The following is a 23596-nucleotide window of genomic DNA, read 5'->3' on the forward strand; positions in this document are numbered from 1 at the left end:
GGTGTAAAAAATAGACTCGAATACAGGGCTACAATCCCCATGAGCCTTTGCTCCACTTCCCCAGAATGCCTTGTAATCTCACCTGGGCCGAGATCAAGAAGGTATTTAAGCTGATTCAAAGGCTTTCGAGGGGCGCTCTTGGCTTTTTTTAGACTTCCGTTTTGGAGCAGGCGGTCTCTTGCATGATGTGAGGTTATTTTGTCTAGGCCTCTGGCCTAGGCACATGTTTCTTACTTGTATATTCTTTAATCTTTAACCTTTAATAAACCTCTAAAAAATATAATACTTCTGGCAGAGAGAAACTAATTTCTACCTGCCTCAGTCTCCCCATCTCCCCTAAATTTTAATGGTTACAGTGGCGGCAATGGGCCTGTGCAAGGTGGGACAGAGAGGCCCATCACAGCCAGCGCTGCAGCATCCGCTATCCCAGACAGTGGTAAAAAAATTTGTTCAGGTTTTATTTTTTATAGTCCGGCCCTCCAATGGTCTGAGAGACAGTGAACTGGCCCCCCCTGTGAAAAAAGTTTGGGGACCCCTGATCTAGACCATACAGACAATGTCAAATTTTAGTGATGGTAGTATGGAAGCACATTTTTTAAACCTTTTAAATTTCTCAAGTAATGATATTAAGATTTAAAAACTGAGACTTCTCTCCAGTGACCAGTGATTTCTTAATTGCTAAATTCTAATGACATTTTCTCAATCTTTGACTTCTCTACATCCTCCCTCTATACTATTTCATTGAACAATCTTAGCAACTTTCAAAGATGCTTCACAGACATCCTAAACTCAGCTGAACTCTTACTCCCTACATACAACACACACACACTCACTCCAATAGCCTGCTGATCAGCCTGCCTGTCTAGGGTATCTCCCCATACTATTCTATCATCCATGATAGGATCTACTCTTATCCTCTTGTAATCAGCACTAAGTCATTCAGTCAACACACAAATATTTATTAAATGTCTACCATATACCACACTGTGCTAGGCACTAGGAAAACAAAGACAAAACTAAAACAGTCCATACAATCTAGGTGTTTCAGTATTTCAATTTTGGTTCAAATACTTTTGCAAAGACATTCTAAAGACCTGAATAACTTGATTTTTGTAAAAAAAAACTTACCTCTTAAAACAAGCAAATCTACAAAGTTTATGGTTATTGGTGGTAGAAATTAGATTCCAAAGACTAAATAGTTTAGGAAAGCCAAAAAGATGACACTGTAACAAGGAAACTAATAAATTAAATTTATATTGCTTTGCATATGATATTTTTCACTAACTTTTGGGAGTCATTTTTAGAAGTCTAAAGAAGAGTTAAAGGAAAAAATACCTTTGTTGACGATGGTGGAGTAGGAAAATTAAGCCAGGCTGGAGCAAAGTCATGCTGCGCCATTTAGGTCCAGTCTCTCCGACTCAGTGAAACAAGGTTTCAACACCTCATGGCAAGCCCCTGCCATTTAAAAAGGGAAAAAATTATGCTTTAGATTCATAGGTTTTAGTCAAAACTAGACTTTTACATCTACTTTAACCAAGTCATACTTAACACAGCTCTTTAAAGTGTTTCAGAAATATCAGGATATGTATTAAGTAATGTAAAATAAGTGTCCATGATCTGAAAATTTTATTAGTAGCAATATTAATTGGCTATTTAGTTATGCCTCATGTTTGCTATTTAAAGAAAATTATGAACTTAAAAAATGAATCTATAATATACTGAATGAATGAAAAAGCATGTCCTGGGGATACAAACAGAAAAACAATCTAGGTAATTTCTACTCTCCAAGACGTTCCCTTCAAAGAACATATAAAATAGAATTCCATCAGATGAAGGGCAAATAGACAGGCTAATACAAGGGGAGAGGAGGGAGATTATCAGACCCTAGATATACAGTAAGAACTGGAGGCCCAAGTACAAAGCAAATTATATGGTCTTGTAGTCATATCAGATGACTTTCTACCATCCAAATATTGTAAGCAGGTAGCAGTTAGATATATTTGAGGCAGTTGTTGAGTTCTGTTGTTCATTTGCTTGTTTTGTTTGTTGGGGGAGGGGTAAGAGAAGGAAAAAAGCAAAATAGGAAGGCTAGAGGAAGGGGAACTCCCCTCAAACTCTTTCTTACCACCATCTTCCATACCAGTCTAACAGGAGAAAGGGGAAAGGGCCTGATGACAAAAGATACAAGACTCAAATCTAGGTCTTCCTTATTTACTGCAATATCTGTCTTCCATTCTTTACCTCAACTGACATTTCTATAATACTTTAAAAGTTTGCTAAGCACATATTAATCGCATCTAAGCCTCACAACTTCCTACAAAGTGGGCATTATTTGTCTCTATTAGTTCATTAGGGGACTTCAAAATACATATTGATATTCCCTCTCAAACACTCATAGTTCCTAGTTCATGGTTCCTCAAATTACTCATTTCACATGACCCAGAACACACACACACACATAAAAAAGCCATCCCCTTGATCTTGTCATCATTCACAAATTTTATCACTTCCACCTTATCTGAACACAATTTGTTGTCATTTCAACATTCCCTCAGCCTTACAACCCAATGGTATTTTTTGTATACATTGTGATTTCCAGTCCCTGGGTTCTCTCCTTTCCCTAGAGTTCCTGGTAATAAATAAGTTCAGCTCTATATTGTACTCTAGTCCCTTGCCCTTTTATCCTGTCAATCTTGCCCTGCCAAGCTTCAGCCATGAGTTTCCTTTACTCCTATACTCAATCCACTGAGCTAAAATAAAAGAAAACCACAAAACCATACCAACTGAGTCCACCACAAATTTATGCCACATAACTTCAATAGCGCCCTCACTGCAGCAAGGCAATTCCTTTTACACCTCTCAAATTAACTTACTATCTCATTCACCACAGCTGCTCTTGGGTCAGTCAGTGCCAGGCACTGAGCTAATAACTAAATACTGAGGACTCAAAGAAAAACCAAAGAGGGTCCTGTCCTCAGGGACCTCACAATCCAATGGGAGAGACAAGCAAACAAATATTTACAAACAAGATATATATATAGATATAGATATATATGATAAACAGGAAATAATTAATAGTAGGAAAGCACTAAAATTAAGAGGGATTTGTGAAAGGCTTCCTGTAGACAATGGAATTTTAATTAGAACCTAAAATTAACCAGGGAAGCCAGAAGACAGAGATGAAGAGGGAAAGCATTATAGGCATGGAAGATAAGAGGTTTGTTTTAAGAACAAAGAGACCAGTGTTACTGGATCAAAGAATAAGTGAAAGGTTTAAGGTAGTGATGGCAAACATATGTCATATGTGCCAAAGATGGCACTCAAGAGTTGCTCTCTGTTGGCACACATGCCACCCCACCCCACCCCCAGAGTCCACTACTAGAAAGGCAGAGGAACTCAGGATGAACTGCTCCCTTCTCCCTTCTCTACCATGCATGATGACATTTTCTCACCTACCCTTCTGCCTAGCAGCCCAATGGGAGTGCATAGGGGTAAGGTGGGCAGTTCACAGGCAACAGAGCTAGAGGCGAGCAGAATGCTTGGACCACTTCCCTCCCCCTCTTTTCATCTGTGCTGAGGACATTTTGCACATGACCAGCACCTCACCCAGCAGCCCAATGGGAGCTGAACAAGGCACACATTCTCTAAAAGGTTCATCAACACTGGTCTATGGTGTAAGAAGACTGAAAAGGTAGGAGAATTCTAGATTATAACTACTAAAAGAATGTTTTCTATTTTATCTTGAAGATGAAAAGGACCCACTGGAGTTTATGTAGAGGAGTGATATGGTCAACCTTATACTTTAAGAAAATCATTTTGGCAACTGGAGTGAGGTGAAATGGCAGGGTAACCAAACAGCAGACTTGCAATAAATAGTACATGAGTGAGGTGATGACAGTCTATAACAGAATTGTGACAATTTTATCAGGAAAGAAAAGGGGCATGTGGCAAAGGTGAAATCTACAAGCCTAACAAACTCGTATCTCTCATGCCTCCTCCCTTCACTCTCAGCTGAGAACCTTGCCTCATTTTCCTGAAAAAATTTAAGTCATTTGACAAGAACTCTGACACATAGTAGGCACTTAAAATGTTTATTGACTGCCTTACCCATAGATGATAATCATAAAGAAGCATGAACCCAGATCTTCCACATTCCAAGTTCAACATTCTATTCACTCTCAAGCTACCTCCCAAGCTCTCAAGTGCAATTGCTTTGTATGGCTGGTTTTGAGGAACAAATTTTTTTCTTTTGTGTGCTTAAAAGGACATGTTTTATTGGGCTTTGAATACACATTAGGAAATGTATATGATGCAAAGAGCATGAGTTAAATTTTCATAAAGTTAAATGTTTAAAATAAAGGCTTTATTGGAATTTATAAAAATGTTTTGTTTTGTTTTGTTTTTTTGCAGGAAGAATAAACATAATTTAGAAACAGAATACATTCAGGCACCCTGGACTTTAATACTTGCTCTGCCTCAGGCTTGTTTACCACCCATCATTAAGCAAGAAAACATCCATTTTTTTAGTTTCTCTGTCATGTGAAAACAGTTCTTGAAGAACACTACACTAAATAGTAGGGTCTATGATTTCACAAGAAAACTCCTACCAAAGTAGATTGGCATTTTCTTTGCCAATAGTCTCAGAGTTGCCTAGAACAGGTGTCAAATTCATAGCAAAAATGGATTAAAATGTATTTGGGAAATGTTTAACAAAAATACAATAAAACATAGATAATGTTAATTTGTAGTTTTCTAAGTCAATATGTATTTTAGGGGATATCCCTCTATAAGTTTAATTTCACAGACCTGGAGTACTGAAAAGGTTAAGTGACATGCTCAGGACTACACAGTAAACATCAAAGGTAGAACCTGAACTCAAGCCTTCCAGGGTTCCCATTACCTTCCTACCATCTCTCACACACAATTCCCTTCTCTCCTCTGACACTGGTACCACTGTGACATTAGAGTGCCCCTAATCAGCTTCTGCCTTCACTACAGCAATGGCCTACTAAGTTAGCCTTCCCCTGTCACAAGTCTCTCTCCACTTCAATCCATCCTCCACTCAGCCATCAAAATGATCTTCCTAAAACATAGGGCTGACCACCTCACTCCTCTACTCATACATTGTAAGGCAGTAATAGCAAACCTTTTATAGAGCAGTGTTGTGCCCCTCCCCTTACCCCAGACAAGGGAAGGAAAAAAGGAAGGGAGCAGCCCAGTGAAGAGGGGAAGGGAGCAGCTCCGTTAGAATTCCTCTGCCTTTCTAGTAACTAACTCTGGTGAGTAACAGCATGCATGCCCACAGAGAGATCTCTACATGCCAAGATTGGGACGTGTGCCATAGATTCACCATCACATTTCTAGGGGATCTTCATTGCCCCAGGATCAAAAATAAAATCCTGTTTGGCATACAAAGCCCTTTATAACCTGCCCCTTATACAGCTTTCCAAGCTTCCTACATTTTCATCATTTTCAGAGACTATCCAGAGTCCTTGGCCTCCATGTTATTCCTTAAACAACATACTCCATATCTCAAGATTCCTGGGCTTTTTCACTGGCTTCCCCTATATCTGGGGTGCTCTCTCTCCTCAAATACCACCTCCTGGCTTCCTTCAAGTCCCTGCTAAAATCCTACCTTCTACAGAAGTCTTTCCCAATCCCTCTAAATTCTAGTGGCCTCTATTGATATCTTGGATATGGTTTAACTGCACAAAATGGTTTTCATGTTGCCTCCACATTAAACTGTAAATTCCTTAATAAGAGACCATCTTCTGCCTTTTTTGTATGCTCACAACTTGCCATAGTGCCTAGCACACAGTAAGCACCTAATACATGTTTATTGACTTGTTTCCTTTAAAATACCAGAATTCTATATTGAATTATGCATGCCTGAAAATGTAGAATGTGGTGGTATACAATGCTAGACTACTTAGCTTTGCTTAAATGTTTTTCTTTTTAGGAAAGAACTGGAGGACAGGAAATAGTAAGAATTAAAGATGAATTAACTGATGCAAAAGGCAACAATAAATTTTAAACAGAATTCTAAAAAGGATTTCATCACAAACATAACCATCAATTTACACTAATTTATTTTTAAATTCTAGAAAATCAATACTTTTTTTTAAAACACCAGGAACCACTAATAAAATAAAACAATCAAGATCAACTAGAAACTTTTGAATCATACCAAATTTTGCAGCTAAAAAATATTTATTGAAACCCCATTTACTTTAACACTTTGCTAGCCTCATAAGGGACACAAAACAATATAATAAACGATCCCTGCCTTCAAAAAGCTTACCAATAAGGCAAACAAAATTCACATAGAGAATGAACTCCACCTCACCTGGATAATTACTCGAATAGTGCAGATCACAAACTAGCCATCTCTGCCTATCTAGTCTGTGTTCTCCTAAATTCGCCACAAGGACAACTGCAGGATAGCATACACTCTCCACACTTGTTTATCACTTATCTATTTCTTTGATTCTTGTCCTTTCTCTTCTGCTTCTAAGTAATCCCTTGCTTCTTTAGAGCTGTGGCTTAATTTACATTTACACTTCCAATGCTCTCTGGATGCAACCTTTTACCAATTCTTTGAAGAGTTCACTGTTCCATGACTTCTAGTCATAGGACAGTACAAAAAAGAGTGAATAATGGTATTTTTAAAAAGATGGCCCTGGTTTCAGGAAGAAGTCTAGGGGAGTCAATTAAAAGATCTATACAATTTCCCAAAAGTAATTCAGCAAACTATTCAATTCAATCCTCTGCCCAACTCACTATTTACAATATTTGCTCAGGGTATCTGTGTGATGCACACCCTATACAAGATAAATTCAAAATGGATAAATAAATATAAAAAGTGAAATCATAACAAAATTAGGTGAGCATAAAATATACCTGTCAGATCTGTGGAAAAAGAAGGAATCTAAGACCAAGCAAGAGACAGAGAATATTACAAAATGTAAAATGAATGATTTTGGTATCAAATTAAAAAGGTTTTGTACAAACAAAACCAGTGCAAGCAAAATTAGAAGAAAAGCAACAAACTGGGGAAAAATTGTTATAACAAGGTATGTATGATGGCTAAGTTCTAAAGTTTGTCCATCCAAGTATAGAAAATAGGCATTTCTTTCTTTCCCCACAGGTAACTGGTCAAAGATGTAGTCAGTTCTCAAAGAAAAATAACAAACTATAAAACATGCCCAACTCACTAACAACATAAAAAATGCAAATTAAAACAACTGAAGTTTTTCCTAACATTTAGGAAGTCGGCAAAGATGGAAAAAGATGGGAGTAGTCAATGTTAGAGGGGCTAATTAAGGGAGGCACACTGATGCATGAAGTATATGTCCACTAATGAGCATATACTTCAATTCAAGAAGTCAGAATTGGAGAGGGGGAGTTTATTATGTTAAAATATTTGTTAGCAAGACCAAGTCAGCAAAGAACTGAAAACAACGTCCAATGATTGCAAAATAGATTTTTTAAATTATGAATATGAATATAATTTTTGTACAGTAAAGAAACAGTAATGAGATTGCAAACCATGAAAAGAATTATAAAGTAATTCAGAAAAAAATAAACAGAATAGTGATTAACATAGTAATCGTTAAACGATCATTGAGAGGGAAACTCAAGTTCTTTATAGTCAATAATGGATACATTTGGTCGAAGTAAGACCAAGTAACAGAATAGTAAAACTTTTGAATGAAGTTATTATAATTGTTTCAATGTCCTTTTCTCTATACATAAACCACTCTTTGCATTAATAGCTTGTTTAATTAAGTCAGATAGTATTGTTTTAATTGCACCTCCATTCTTTTTCATTTTTATTCTTTCTCCTGACTTTTATTAATTTTAATCTTTAACAAGTCAGTGGTTCAAGGAATGGCTCCCATGTCAGTAACAAATCGTTTCCTATTAAAATACAATCAACCTTATTTTTTGCAATGTGTTCAGAAGCTGGAAATCTGCCTTTCTCCAAAACTTCAACTTCATTGTTCCTCACTCAGTCTCTGCTAGAGCCAAGCAAAACAAGTCTGTCCCCTTGATAAAATTTCAGATGGGCTAACCTGGAGTTCAAGGAGGAAAAATGTATGTGTCCAGGAAGAATGGATAGAAAGACAGATATATTCACAGACAGAAAGAAAATACCAGTATACTAAGTTCTTTCATTATGACCAGAATAAAGAACGAACATTGTGCATCTCCAAAATGGGGCAGTTATGTTTTACATGATTGTTTGTTAAATATTAGACACTAGAAAGCTCAGTGTTTAAGATTTATAATGAAATTAATCAGCTCCCAATAATGCTAGAAAATGTTGTGTAACTATTTGAAAGGGTATAATGTCAGAGTCTCACCCCAAAAACTTTATAATGATAAGTTTAATTAATCTCAGTTATTTTACTATACTTTACCTACCCTAAATAGGCTCATGAAACTAGTTTCACCAGTTTCAAGGAGAGTAAAGACAAATTTACAGTGTCAGGCATATAGCTGGTGTTTAATAAATACATGACTTATTAATTTCTGTTCTTATGCTAACGGGTCACATAAAAATCTCATTTAAAAAAATAAATAAAAGGCAATCCTAAATCTTTCATTAGTATCACAACATGTACCTATGGTTGTCAATTATAAGTCACAGAGAAAAAAAATCATTCTGCTATATTATTTTTTTTTCCATTTGTAATAAAAACATCATGAAAATTTATTATTAATGCTACACAATTCTCAAGCTCAAAGCCCTGGAACAGAGGTAGTGTCCAGTTAATATTATTTTCATGATGTCTGACAGTGTTACCATCATTGACTCAATTTATGAACTAGGTGTTATCCAGAACATCAAGTATTATTACAGAAAGAGCAAGGCAAATAAGCTTTGGTTAATCATTCCAGTACTATGTTACTGTTGTTCAGTCATGTCCAACTCTTCATGATCCCAATTTGGGATATTCTTGGCAAAGACAATAGAATAGCTTGCCCGTTTCCTTCTCCAGTTTATTTTATAGATGAGAAAACTGAGGCAAACAGTGAAGTGACTTTTTCCTATGGTCTCTAAGCCAGTTGTGCTTGAGGGTAGTCCAACTTTGGACTTGAGGTTAGAGGCCTGAGGTTGTGCCTGAATTTGAATTCAGAAGAGAAATCTTCTGGACCCCAAGGCCAGCATTCTACCCACTGTACCACCTAGTTGTCCTAACTAACACAATATTGACTTTCAAATCTCATAATTTGTTTCTGGAATTCTCTTGGAAGAAGAAAAAGACCACAAAAGAAAGACTAGAATATTTGCAGCCAGGTATTACATATCTAAGTGTCTCCCTTCTGAGGAATTTGAATATTTCAAAGAAAAACTTATTGAAATGGTAGCAACTACAACACAAAAGTTTCAGTAACCAGTACTGCTAATAAGAATAAGAATGTTCTGCATTCTTTACAATCAAAAGACGCTGAAAACAATAGCAAATATACTATATTACACTAAAATGTAAAAAAGGCACCAAACTGTAGAGGGAGCAGTAACACTTAGAAGGATCCAACAATGAAATCAATGATCAAGTCTCTATCCTTATCTCTATCCTTCACTAAAATGTGAGGAAGAGCCATCAGCTTGATTTTAATTTGTTTATCCAAGACATCATTTTATGTCCAATGTATATATTTTACAGGCATTATACAAAGAAGAGCTGGACTCAGAATTGAATAGGAGAAAGAGGACAGGCTAGATGACATTTGGGAAAATGTAAAATTCTTTCCATAATTCCAACACAAAGTCTAACATAAAAAATTCTTCAACATCAGTATATTCTCAATGATCCTGTATAGCTCTGAATCAAGGAATACCACAATCTCTTAAGTAATCAAAATTGTAGGAGACTGAAAGGGCCATTTTTAAAAAAATCAATATAAAGTGGCATAAAGTATACCATCCAGGAAATTTATAATTAAAAGAGGGGCCTTAAGAATAGATGTTAACAGCAAATTGATAAAGATTACAAAACAGAAATAATCAATGTTGATGGGGTTAAATGGATGCACTAATACATTTTGGAGTTGTCCAAACATTCTGGAAAACATTTAAACTGTGAGAAAGAAATAACTAAAATGACTACATCTTCTGATTCAGGAAATCCAATGACTTTCTAAGGAAGTCATTGGAAAAAAATATATATACACAATGACTAAAACAATGTAAATGGTGTTAACATGAAATTTTGATGCCTCGGTTTACCCCTGCCCTTGGAGAAATCCTAGTGCCAGGCATACTTGTTTTGGTTTGAACTAAAGACCTAAAGACTCTGGGGACCCTAGCATTCTTCCATTGTTTAATCATTCACTGCAACTTAATATTCTAATAAAATGCTACAATTTGTTTCATGTAAATTCATACTTATCTGTTGGGTATTTGTGCCAACTTTTTTATGGGCTAAGGATAATAGATTTGGGATACATTAAACAGATGATTTCATTCAACCTCTCCATTTTATAGAAGACTCCTGATTTCAGCCTTGACTAGTTTTATAACCTACAGGTCAACTTGGAATCGAGAAGCCTCCAAATTTGTAGTCTAATAAAATCTGATGAACCCCAAGATTAAGGTTAGCTAGTAAGCGAAGACCTCAAGTTCCTCCCAGTTCCCCAGACAGGTCACCCCAAGGGAAGTTTCAGATTTAGCTAGATTCAGGCTGAACTAAATAGACCCTAAAGTAAATTATAACCCCAGTTAAGTGCGACTAAACAAATGCCAAGTACTCTTTCTGTTTTAGGTAGCCTAACCCATAGTATGAGACCCTTTTAATATCCATTGTAAATAGCCCTTTCCCTTACACCCTAGCCTCTAGCTATGATTCCTTTCCCCAAGCTTGAAGGTATCCTGTCAAAATAGTTTGAACACTGCCATTTCCTTCTGCCCCAGAATCCCCTAAATGGTATATAGGTCCCCCAAATTCTTTTGTTCTTTGAAGTTGTCAATCTAGCACAGTTGGCTCTCTCAGGGGTCAGTGACCAAAGCAACCAGGGTCTTGAGACTCTGCGTGGGTAGAAGACAGCTCTGTGTGCAGTCCTTTTCTTAAGAGTGGTTTTTCTGGCTACTTAATAGTTCTGTGTTTTTTCCCAGTTAACACAGACAAATCATAAATACTCTGACCCCAAGCCTTCTCATATGTAAACTGAACCAATACTTACACTACCTGCTACCTCACTGAAATACTTGTAAGGAAAGCTATTTAAATGTAAGCTATTAAGTTACTTGTTCATGGTCATAAAGCTAGTTTGTGGCAGAAATGGTTTATATCCAAGGCTTCTTAACTTCCTCCCTCTCAAATACAAGGCTACTTCCTATGCTAGCAGGTCTCAAAGGAACATCAATTTAGAGCTTAAAGGAAGTTTAGAGACCCCCTAGTTTAATCCCTTTATTTCAGAAGAGAGAACTGAAATAAGGAGAGGTTGTGTCACAGCTAGTCAAGTATCTAAGGAGGAATTCAGATTCAAATCTTCCAGAATTTTCCAGCACTTTATCCACTATGCTACTCCTAATTATCTTTTCTCATTATCAACAAGAAAATAATAATTTAAAAACAAATAGTAACATAAAATAACATTATTTAATCAACTTCTTTTGGGTGAGACCTGAACCTCAATTTGTTGGGAAAATTAATTTCCCTCAAGAGACAATAAAACTATAAAATAAAAAGATTAGGCTGTACCAAGGACCTCTTCCAGTTTTGTCCGGAATATTTAACCATATTTTTTGAGGGAAATTTTTCAAAATACATTATATTCTTCCTTATCAAAGTCTTATTTCAGGGTCTCAATATGGCCAGATAGTGACCAATAAAGAGATCATCAAATTAGTGGCTCTCAAAAGCTACTAATTTGATGATCTCTTTATTAGCAAATCCAAAGGTCTTTTTCCCTCAACACCCATCCTTTTTTGCCTGGGAGTCAAATCTGGCCTGCTTATGTATAATTTATAGATAAGAATGATTTCACATTTAAAACTTTTTTTAAAAAAGCTGAAACCATTCTTAAGCTTATTTTGCCTACCTCTGCCTTAAGACTGACTATCTCTATTCCTGGATAGTCTCTCCTCTCTGGCTAGTCAATGACCTTGGTTTCCCAACTTGACTGCTGAGAAAGTTCATAGATCACCATCTATGTCCTACTCTCTGTGGTATGTGCCTACATTGCTGTAGTGGGAACTGTATCTTAACCTCACTCCCTTCCCCAATGAAATCTTTTTGTTTGTTTTATTTCAGAGGTTTAAGATATGACTAATTCAGAGGACTTCAGCTCTGGCCATTGATTCAAATTTTTTGTTCAGTTGGGTATAAAAGAACCCATATATGAGGAACTCACTCCCCAAAGTCTCAGACACTAGCCTTACCAGCATGATACAAGACAGGAAATCTGTATTTGGCTGAATCAACATTTTTTTCCCTGGATGACTACTCTGTCCCTGTTCTGACATATCTTAAGGGTGTCTCATTTCATTCCAATTTTGAATCTAAATTAACAAAAGACTAGTCTGATACAGGAGCAGGCTCTACAATTCCCTAAGTCCTCGCTGCTTTTCTCTCTACCCTCTCTGGTTCACCTCCCACCAGTTCAATTATCTAATATACAGAGATGATTCTCAATCATACATATACACACAGATATAAATTTCAACCAAAAATACCTTGTACATTTTTTAAATGGCTATCTCAACAATATCATTCCATAAGCATCTAATTAAATGCCTAAAACAGAATCAATTTGGTTTCCCTCCAAATCTACCCCCTTTTGAACATTTTTGTCACATGTACCACCATTCTTCGAGTCATTCTGGCTCCCAAACTTAGACATTGCTTCCTCCTCACTTTATTCTTCCCCCTCTCATCCAATCAGTGGTCACATTATATTAATTTGATTTCTACATCTCTCATTTCCATTCCATTCAACACACTCATAGCCCTCACTCCACAGTTGTAGTTCAGCCTTTCATCATGTCTCATCTATTAAAATGCCTCCTAGTCTCCCTGCCTCACATTTCTGCCTTCTCCAATCTATCCTCCACCCAGTTTCCAATGGGGGGATGGGGGGGGGGGGGGACACTTAAAACCAGAGCTGAGAAAATAGCTAAAACAGAATACTGCAAGATAGATAACACAATTTTGATGACATTGAGGAAGATTCTTAATACTGAATTGAGAAAAAAGCATACTTTACTACTACTGAAAAAAGAATCAAGAGAACATCAAAACATCAAAGTAGATACATCAGTAGTTGTTATAGATAAAAACTCTTCAACAACAAAAATATTACAACTTGTTGAAGTCACAGATGATGGTTAGCATAAAGTATTTATAATTAAGGCAGGTACTTTGGACTTTTTAGACATAATATGCCATTGCGCCTTTAAAAATTACAGAATTAAGTATTTTTTAATTAAGGCAGGTACTTTGGTCTTTTTTAGACATAATATGCCATTGCACCCTTAAAAATTACAGTATAATGTAAATATAATTTTTATATGCACTAGAAAAATTAAAAAAAAGTTTCTTTATTGTTATGATCTGGAATCAAACCCACATCTCCTGTATAACAAAATCTGTAAAGATCTTTATGAATGAATGCAAAACAACAAAAACATAACCAGAACAGCAGAATGCACATTAAAACTATAACCATTTAATAGAAAAACTAAATGGCAAATCCTGATAAGACCGGTAATTGTGAAAAATGAAATTAAACATTAAAAATTATGTCAAATTAGTTGTACTGATGTTATATATTGAGTTTATCAGTAATCTAATTTTTTTTTAATTCACCTAAATCTTTACATAGAGAAGAAGAAAGCCAAGGAAGCCCATACTACCATAAGCAAGTGAATGGAGGGCCTATAGAGCTGGTCCAAGAGCACATCTATTTAAAAACAGATGAAAGCTAGACAATATGCTGGTGCCAGAAGCTCAGAGCATTGTTTAAAGAAATTATCAAAGTTCTACTAACAATATCATATAACTGCAAATAGCTAACTTCCATAATTTCTAGAGAACCAAATTTTCAGTGACCCAAGGCAGATGGAGAAATAGAGGGATGGGTAATAAATATTAGGTGGCAGAATATTATACAAAGCAAAATGTGCATACAGGAAGGGTAAAAGATATCAGAAATATGGAAGAGACAATGGGCAGATGACACAAGAAAATAAATGTTTGAAAAGCTTATGTGCCACATTATTTATTCACCACCTAGAATTCTCCTAACATTAATTTGATGCTCCCCTCTAGAGGATTTCTAAGAAACAATCAAGAGTCATAAAAAGAAAGGTTGTGGTCTGCACATAGTGAATGCTCAATGTGAACTCCCAAAACAATTTGAATACAATACTTCTTAAAGATAAGGATTATTCTTAAATACAGGATTATACATAATTTAACATTGTCCTTGATTCCAAAGAATCATCCATTATCATGCTAGACAACAATTTGTGCCTTCCTTTTAATTTCTGAGACAGATAACATAATTATTAAATAATCTGGTAAAGAGTAAATCAATAAGATAGAATAAATGGTTGGTAAAGAGGCTATTTCCTACCTCATGAAGTGGTAACTTTGTGTGGTAGAAAGATGAGCAAAGTGGTAGGTAATGACTGACTTTTATACCTATTGTTTGAGTGCAAAGACAAATCACAACACGCTCAATTGTTCAATGGAGACTACATTCTCAGTACCATTGCAAGAAAAAGCAATTTGTATTCGGTTTTGCTGTAACTCAAATTTGTTCCTACTCAACTATGAGATTTTTTGAGTTTGCTTCTTCTGAAAGAAACAGAAAGGCAGAAAACAGAACTACTACACAATTCACAAGCTGAAATCTATATGACACTTCCACAAGCAAATTTCAGGTTCTTTTGTCAGGATAAATGTCATAATTATTGCATATCTTCTAGTGCAATAAAAGCTATGGAGAAGGCCTAGTTTTCATCACCCTCACCTCCATCTCACCCCGCCTTCCACCATGACCTTTGACCACTATTACAGTGGCTTCAGCCACTATTTATTGTAACATTTATGTATTTCTTAGCCATTTAATATGTATAAAGTGCTGTCATTTTTACTGTTTCCATGAGCATTATATCCCTAAACCCATTTCCCCTACATGCTTTGTGTTTTTTATTGCTCAGAATATGTATGTCATGTTATGGCATAATTGCCTGTATAAAGCATTTTTACATATTACTTATTATTATTAAAACTGCATTCATAGAAGTTATAAGTGAAAGAAGGAATCAACTGGTAATTAGGGAATTAGAATTTACTGGCAATGTTCTAAGACTACATACACTCCTTGAAAAGTAAAATAGAATCTCTCTTCATCACAACAGATACACTACATTCAGCTTTGCTATTAAAAAAAAAGATTATAAAGAAGCCATTTCTTTGGCATCCTATTGAGATAATATGGTTTTGTTAAAGAAGGTCTCTCATAATCGAACTGTTTTTGATACAGGTGGTTGGGTAATACCTACTAAAAACAGAGGTTCTACTTTAACGTTTTTTAGGATTTTCTAGAATATATAGTTGTGGTGTGATATAGATGAATAAATTACAGCCAAGTTGCCTATTTCACATTAGTGGAAAAAGTTCAACAAGAAGTTCCCAATTACAGAATTAAAAGGAACTGGACCTTTATTTTTATTGTAAAAGCAACTTCAAAACAAGAAAACATTCTATCTATACAGATTCCATCACATTCATATATCATAATTTGTATGTAGCCAGTCCCCAACTGATAAATATTTCTGTCAGTTTCTAGATCTTTCCCATCCATTGCAAAAAGAGTTGCTTTAAGTCTCTATGTACATTTGGGTACTTTTCTTCTTTTCTCTGAGATATAGTGTAAGACCCAAATGTGCCTGGGTACATAGTAAACACTGAATAAAAAATTCATTCCCTTTCCCTCCTTTCCCTCCATAATGCTATTTTCCTCTCTTGTGAATATTTTGTCAATCTTATGAGTATAAGCTAGAACCCAGAGTTGTTTTAAATTCTGTTTCTCTGATTATTAGTGATTTAGAGCATTTCTTTTTCATGTTTGTTGAGTTTTGCTTCCTTCCACAGAAAATTGCCTGTTTATATATATAGGTCACATCATTTGGGGTCTCATGTTTCTAAACATAAAAAAGAAATACAACTAGAAAGCAAATCATTTATACTGAAAAACAATTATCAAAATATTTGTCCAAACAAGTTAACAGACCTCAGGTTAAGAAACTCTGCTCCAAAAAGTTACAGCCAAAAGACAGACCAGCTCCTCAATCCAACCTCTAATTATATACAATTTTCCAAAAACAAGCAGAAGAATAAGTGTTAATAAAGGAAGTTAAGAGAAAAGTTTAAAAGGAAAATAGGCTCTCTGATACTGAAAAAGAAAGCAGAAGGAGTAAACTTGGGGGAAAGCAGTAAAAAAAATTGAATAAAAAGAATTCAGTGGATAATAAAATGTGTAGAATGGAAACCCACCAAAAGACAGCTCAACTAGAAAAATTCTTAAAACATTATATGCAAAGATGACAGACCCTGAAGTCAGAGTTGAAGAGATAATCTTTAAATAATCAAATTACCTGAAAAATACAAAGAAATAAGCTAACCATCATTTTTCAAGACATTAATCAAAAGAATTTCCTAGAACTATTAAAATTAAGGAACTACAATCTAATTCAGTTCTCAAAAGAGAAACATCAAAATCAGATGCACTGTCTTCAAATTCTAAAGCACAACTAGAAAACAACTAGTAAAAGCAAAGGGGTGGGAGAAGGGGAACAACCTACCAGGTAACCAATTCCAACTGCAAAGAATTATTCATCCACAAAAGGAAAAATAGAAAAGAATGGAAACACAAGTTATAAGCAAGGTAAACAGAATTTCAACCCAAAAATCTCTTAACCAGCTAAATTAGAAATATGTTAAGATTTTAAAACATATATCAATTCAATTCCCCACAACATCACCAAGTACATGAGATTCCACAGAATCTTTGATGTGAAAATTAAACTTAGGAAGAAACCTCTCCAAGATTTTGCCAGAGAAAACCAGAAATCTAAAAAATAATGGCTATCATGTAGTAAAATATTCTCAATCAAGAGAAATTACTTTTACAAGGTTATCACAAGAAGTAAGGGTGTAGGGAACCAAAATTATGCTCCACTTCCCATTTTTATGCCTTTACATTGGCTCTGAAAGCTCATCCATACCTACAAGAATTTCTGGCTTCCTTTAAGACAGTTCAAATGCCACCTTCTACAGGACACTATTCTCAAGTCTATTCAGCTGCTTGTGCCTTCCTCTGTTCTAAGTTTACCTTTCATCTACTCTTTGTAAACTATGTATATGACTATTTGCCTTTTTTCTTTTCCATTAGAAAGTAAACTTTAGAGTAGGAACTGGTTTTTTTCCTTTCTGTTTATCCTCAGTGCTTATTTAGCACAGTGCCCAGGACAATCATGTCAAAACAGTTATGATCTATATAAAAAGGTTGAAGAGTAGTTTGGGATTAGAATCTGAAAAGTATACCAAACAGAAAAGTTCATATTTGACCATTAGAGGTAACAGAGAATCACTGGAATTTACTGAGGAGATATAATCAGACATAATTGTAACATGCTATGTAGATTTGGGTAGATTAATGTCTTTGTCGATAGCCTTGAGCTAAAAATTATGGACTCAGTTCAGGAACTTCAAGGTCATCTAATTCAACTCTCTTTTTACTAATGAAGAAACAAAAGCCTAAAGGAATTAAGTGACTTACCCAAGGTCACAAATCTATTTAGACATCAAACCCTTTCACCAAACAACAAACACATCCAAATGCATTTTTGGACATGGAATTTCTGAAATTTGGGTGGTCCAACAATAGCAGCTGTCAACAAAATCAATTGAATCAGATTTTGAACTAGGTATTTTAGAATTCACCTAGCCTGTCAATATGTAATAACCCCAAACTTGTAGCCTAGTAAGATCTGATGAACCCCAAGTGCCTTCATAGTGCAGTAGGCTGAAGATCCTCGAAGAGGGATGTGATACAATGGGAGAAGCTCCTAAGGAAAAAAGAGGCATTCAGTTTTTGCTTAGTCCCGCCTACCTGGGATAGTCTTTTACCTTAAGGTTCATTATTCAGTCTGAAACTGCTAGCCTGAGATTCCCTTCAGGGTGGATTCTCATGGTTACAGGGTACCAGTACAAGCTTTGGAGTCTCCAGTTTATCAGCTAGTTCTAAAATTTGGGGCTCATCAGATCTTACTAGGCTACAAGTTTGTGGTTTCTAGCTTCCATGCTGCCAAGCCCAAATCTCTCTTTTTAAAGGAGAGGAAAATGAGGCCAGAAATATAAAAGTAACTTAACTTGCTCAATATCACACAAGTAGTACTTGGATTCAAACCCACGTCTTAACCGAATTCAATACTCTTTCCACACCAACACACTATCTAGTCTAGTCTCCAGACCACACAACTATATTTCTTTATAAGTGAATCCATTTTATAAAGTCTTTTTGTTATTATTCATCGTGTACCAAATTCTATTTTATATCAAAATCATTTAAGAATATTAAGTACAGAAAATGCTCAATTACTTAGGGAAAGATAAAACTGAATATATGAGTTCATAACATTATTTAAAAACCATTTAATAGTTTACCAAGTATAAAACAATCAAAACTAGCTATTACATAATATTAAAGAAACATTTTAAGCAATTACTGTTCAAAAAACAATTGTCAATGCAAAGATATGTATTTTTTACAATAAGGGAAACTAGTGGCACAGTGGATAGAGAGATGGGCCTCTGGGCCTCCAAAACTAACTTAGCTATGTGACCCTGTGTGGAGTGAGAAATTAGTTTTATCCTCAAGTTATTAATAGTTATTAATATTGTCAAAAAGATAGCACCCCTCCCCACTCCTACTCATTTCTAAGTGTTCTGGGTAGGGTCTTTTGAGTCTGTCTGGGAACTTACCTGAGGCAGGTGTCCCAGACTGACTCAATGACCAATCTTGAGTACCCTTTTGGCTTGGAAGCTTCTTCCAGAAAGTCAAGCCCAGGTGGCTGGGCAGATCCCCACATAGGCCCTTCCTAGATAAGAAACCCCCTTTATTTCTGGATTAAAACTTTTGTGTCCAACCCAAATATGAATTTGTTTGAATGTACCCACTATAAAGCTATTCTCCAATTTCTTGAAGATGTTTATTTACTGGAAGGTGTCCAATGAAAATCATTGTATACCTATGCAAAATATTGTTCCCAACCTCTTAGAATGTTAATTCTATTTTATCTTCCTATAAGTTGGAAGGGTTTCTGTAAACCTGGAGGAACATTTTGTATTGGGATGATTTTGTTTATAAGTCAGTGACTGGTTAGTATGGGGCAGACATGGTCATTTCTTTCTCATTAAATCTTCGGGGGTAGTTGTCTTGGTTCAATGTCTTCGTTCAATGACTTGACTTGAAGCAGTGCTCCCACATTTTTCTCTCTCTCAATAAAGTATTATATTTTAAATGATGGATTTCCCAGGTCATATTGTTTAATGTTGGTTAAAGAGGGTGAACTTTGGAATTTTTAAGGTCTCCTCAATTTCCACTCCATACAACTCTGAACAAGTCACTTACTCTTGTTTGCCTAAGATCCTCATCTGTAAAATGTGCTGGAGAACAAAATAGCAAACCACAACAGTATCTTTGGCAAAAAAAAAAACAAATAAATAAATAAATTCCAAATGGGGTCATTAAGAATTGGGCCCAACTAAAACATAATTAAACTTTGAAAATCCTTTACAAGCAGGGTTAGGTTATTTTTTTTTTCAACTAAGATGTTTGCTTTCCTTTTATTGTACAATGTAGTATAAAGATTCAAACTAAGGAAATTTTTCTTGCTAGTAAACAGCTCAGGAAAGCAAACTATATGAACTTAAATAGAAAGGAGACAGTTCCAGGTAATCAACTCCTAAATTGTCAGAGCAGTAACAAAAGATTTAGATGGCACATATGTATAAAACCTTTATGATTCAGGGTCAGAATATTGTCTTCATTCCTTTCTTGGTAGGGAGAGGAAGAAGGAAGAAGCATCAAAGACCATAATAAATATATTTTAGTGATGATAATTCCATATTCCATCTAATTTGACCCTATCATTTTACAGATGAGGGAATTGAAATCCAGAGGTCAAATCTAGGACAAATGTGCTAGTTACTTTAAAGCTAGGAATGGAATCCAGATCTACTATTATTGTTGGTCAGGCATTCAGCAGTGTCTTGCTTTTCATTACCCCATGAACTATGGGGTTTTTGTGACAAAAATATTAAAAGTAATGTCATTTCCTTCTCCAATGGATAAAGGGAATGGTTAAGTGACTTACCCAGAGTCACACAGTTAATAAATGTCTGAGGCCAGATTTGAATTCAGTTCTTTCTCACTTCAGGCCCAGTGCTCCTAATCCATTGTAGACATGTAGCTGTCCTCAGACCTATTGATTCCCACCTAAATCTTACCATCACCAAATTTGAAGAAATGCTATTTCTTTGTGTTATAGTAATAGTAGTGTTAGTCTCTCGGTAACGGAGGATGACAATTGTCTTTGTGCACTTTCATCTGTGATGTAGATGAGTGTGCACAAAGACACTTGTGCATGAAGGAGATTTAAGTGGAAAAGTCAATGCACAGAGACAGTCCCACTCTCTTGGCATTGGAAGCCTGGGTCCAGTGGCAGGAAAAAATAAGTTACACCAGGTGACTTCCTCAGCTGCATTGGATGGCCATGTTGTCTTTTGTGCTCCAACACGCCCTAAGCATTCCACAGTGCTTTGCTGCGTTGCCCTCTCAGCCGTTGAACCTTCTTATTGGTTTCTTCCATCTGTTCGGCCGAAACAGTCTTCACATGCTGGGTGAGCAAAGCCCTAGTTCACCAGGGGTCGGCGACGACCCGATGGCTACCCTCACAAGGTTTAGCTGGCCTGTCGAAGCCATTCCTGGGGTGTGGCCACTGCTGCATGCTAGTAGCTACTGGGAGCCACAAGGGAGAGCTGGGTGTCAGGTGGGGGTCAGAGGTTGGAGAGTTGCCCTAGGAGGGCACGACAAGCCCTCCATACCAGATACTACTCCTCCCTGAGCACCCCATAAACTGAGTAGGGTGGGGAAATGTGGACTTCCCAAGACCTGATTCTGTTATTACAAGTATCTCTATTGTTACTGATCAGGAAATAGCTAAATCCCATCTTCTAAAGAATGGTCTGATTAGGGTGGAATAGTTCTAAAATTCACAAGTAGTTATCTTGGTTAATACTGTAGGAATAAGACTAATAGAGATTAGTATTAATGAACCCACTAAGGATTAGGTGATACTTTTCAGGTATCAAAAGATTTTATTATTGTATTTGATCTACTAAAGAGATGAATACTGTAGTAGTTCCATTTGTTATAAGGATCTCAGGCTGTGCTGCCCTAATAACATTACCCCCCTCTCCTAAGTATGTAATGCTTAAAATGAGCTCCTGTGCTTTAGCACAGTCCTCACACCCCTGAATCATTAGCTCCATTCCCAAGTGACCCTTGCTTTTAAAACCCCACCTTCCTAAGGGGCCACCATCACTGAGTTCTTGGATCCTAGCATATTGTTGACCAAAGCCCTGCTAAAATGGCCAGATGGATGGCAGATGGATCAAGACCTTGCTGACAGGGACTCCTGACCAGTGGAAGGTCTCAGGACAGGATATGATTGATGACCTGTGAAAAGACCCGTGGACAAAATGGCTCTGGATGATGTTGGGGTCCTTATAGGAAGACTATAAAGATCATCCAGCCTTATTCTTTAGCATCATTATGGGTCTCAATAAGCAGAAAGGAAAAAAAAAACTTTTTTCAACATTTATGCTCACTTGTCTTCAGTACCAGAACCCTGATAATCAGAACTAGATGAAAATTTCTCTTATCAATTCTTAAATCTATCACACTCTTAAGTTCTCCCAGCTAATACAACAGGGGAAGCAACACATTAATTTCTCTGTCAACTTGACAAATATTTACTCTTTCTGAGGAAATGTATCTCCAATTTTATAAAAGGAAGTCAATGAAAAATAATACAAATATTAAATATTATTTAATAATAAATAATAGTAAAAACTGTATTTATTCTATTTGGACTCACATTAAACTAAATCGTATGTTCTCAAAATATATTTACTAGCTCAATATTTCTTACTAAAAAAGTGTAATACTTTTACATTATCTAATATTCTGTCCTTTGTCTACGTAGATGATTCTCTACCTAAATCTCCCCACAAAAAATTTCAAACCGTCTTTTCTCTCAAGCCTCCAACCATCACTACCCCCTTTCCTATCTTTTTCAGTTGTAGACCCTGCCTTTACATAACTGAGAAAATGAAGGTCATTTGATTTGGGCTACTGCCTCTCCATCTAAAAATCTTTTCATGTCACTCTTCCTTCTTTTCCTCAGCCATTGTGACAAAAGAGGTGGTACTTCTTCCAAAGATCACTTCTACTTATTCATTTTATTTTCTCCCCTCCATTTTTCTCTACTAGGTTGCACTCTAAAACATTTCTCCCACCTCTAATCAACATCCCCCTATCAAAGGGTTCATTACTAACAAATTCAAACAATGTTTCCTTCATCCATAAAAACTTCACTAGATCCTATGATTCCTTTAAGCTTTTATCTCTCTCTCTCTCTCTCTCTCTGGCTATCCCCCATACCTGTGCATGGAGTGAGAAATTAGTGTGTTATTCTCAAGTTATTAATTATTAATATATCCAAGAAGTTAGTAAAAGATGATTCCCCACCCCACCCCCAATCCATCTCTCTTCAAGACAAGATTTCCCCCACCCCCATCCATCTCCCTTCAAGACAAGATTACCACCCCACCCCATTCTTCTCCCAGTAGGACAAAGGCTTTACAGCTTTTGGATCTTTTGGAGTTTGTCAGGGAACCTGCCTTAGGGAGGCATCCCAGACAGTATTGTCTTGGGCCCAGAAGTACCTAAAGATCAAATCTTAAATACCCTTTTTGTATGAGAAGTCTTTGCAACTGAATTGGAGGATTCTCCCAGGAGGTCAAGTCCTAAGGCTGGAAAGATCCTCCAGTCAGTCCCTCCCAAGTAATCCAGCCCAGAACTCTTTCTTTGTATAAAATTCCTATTCTTTATTTCTGGATTAAAACCTTTGTCTCCAACTCTAGACCATTTCTTTAAAATGTTAATTTGAAAAAAGGCTTAAATGGGTAAAATAAATCTATTGTATTTTCTGGTAAATTAAAAGAGTTTTTCTATAAATCAGGGGGTCATCCTGCCTCTGGTCAATGACTAGAGGCATGGCCACACTATCCATCCATCCTTCTCCCTCACCCTCACCCTCTCTTACCAGACCCTCACCCCCACCCCTTCTCTGTCTCTGTGTCAGTCTCTAAATGTGGGAGAAATTGTCTCAGGTTTATGGGGTGAGATATTACTCTACCTCTCTCTCAATAAAACTCATTCCATTTTGAAGGTGGTTTTCCTTGATATTTCCAGGTCCCCTTGAACTTTCACTTCACACACCTGGAAT

At 36.2% G+C, this 23596-nt stretch overlaps 1 protein-coding gene across 3 annotated transcripts in view; it reads right to left on the reverse strand.

The window, feature by feature from the left end:
- GPBP1 (GC-rich promoter binding protein 1) overlaps positions 1-23596 on the reverse strand; it is a 100076-nt gene that overhangs the window by 54110 nt on the left and 22370 nt on the right. Inside the window, exon 2 of one of the 3 annotated variants that reach the window (XM_056824883.1) lies at positions 1336-1455. The exons of the other annotated variants lie outside the window; for them this stretch is intronic. Within the exon in view, the coding sequence (XP_056680861.1) occupies positions 1336-1398 (63 nt within the window). The 5' untranslated portion in view covers positions 1399-1455. The remainder of the gene's footprint in view (positions 1-1335; positions 1456-23596) is intronic. 3 annotated transcript variants of the gene reach the window in all.

The sequence above is a fragment of the Monodelphis domestica genome, chromosome 3, assembly GCF_027887165.1.
Source record: "Monodelphis domestica isolate mMonDom1 chromosome 3, mMonDom1.pri, whole genome shotgun sequence".
Lineage (NCBI taxonomy): Eukaryota > Metazoa > Chordata > Mammalia > Didelphimorphia > Didelphidae > Monodelphis > Monodelphis domestica.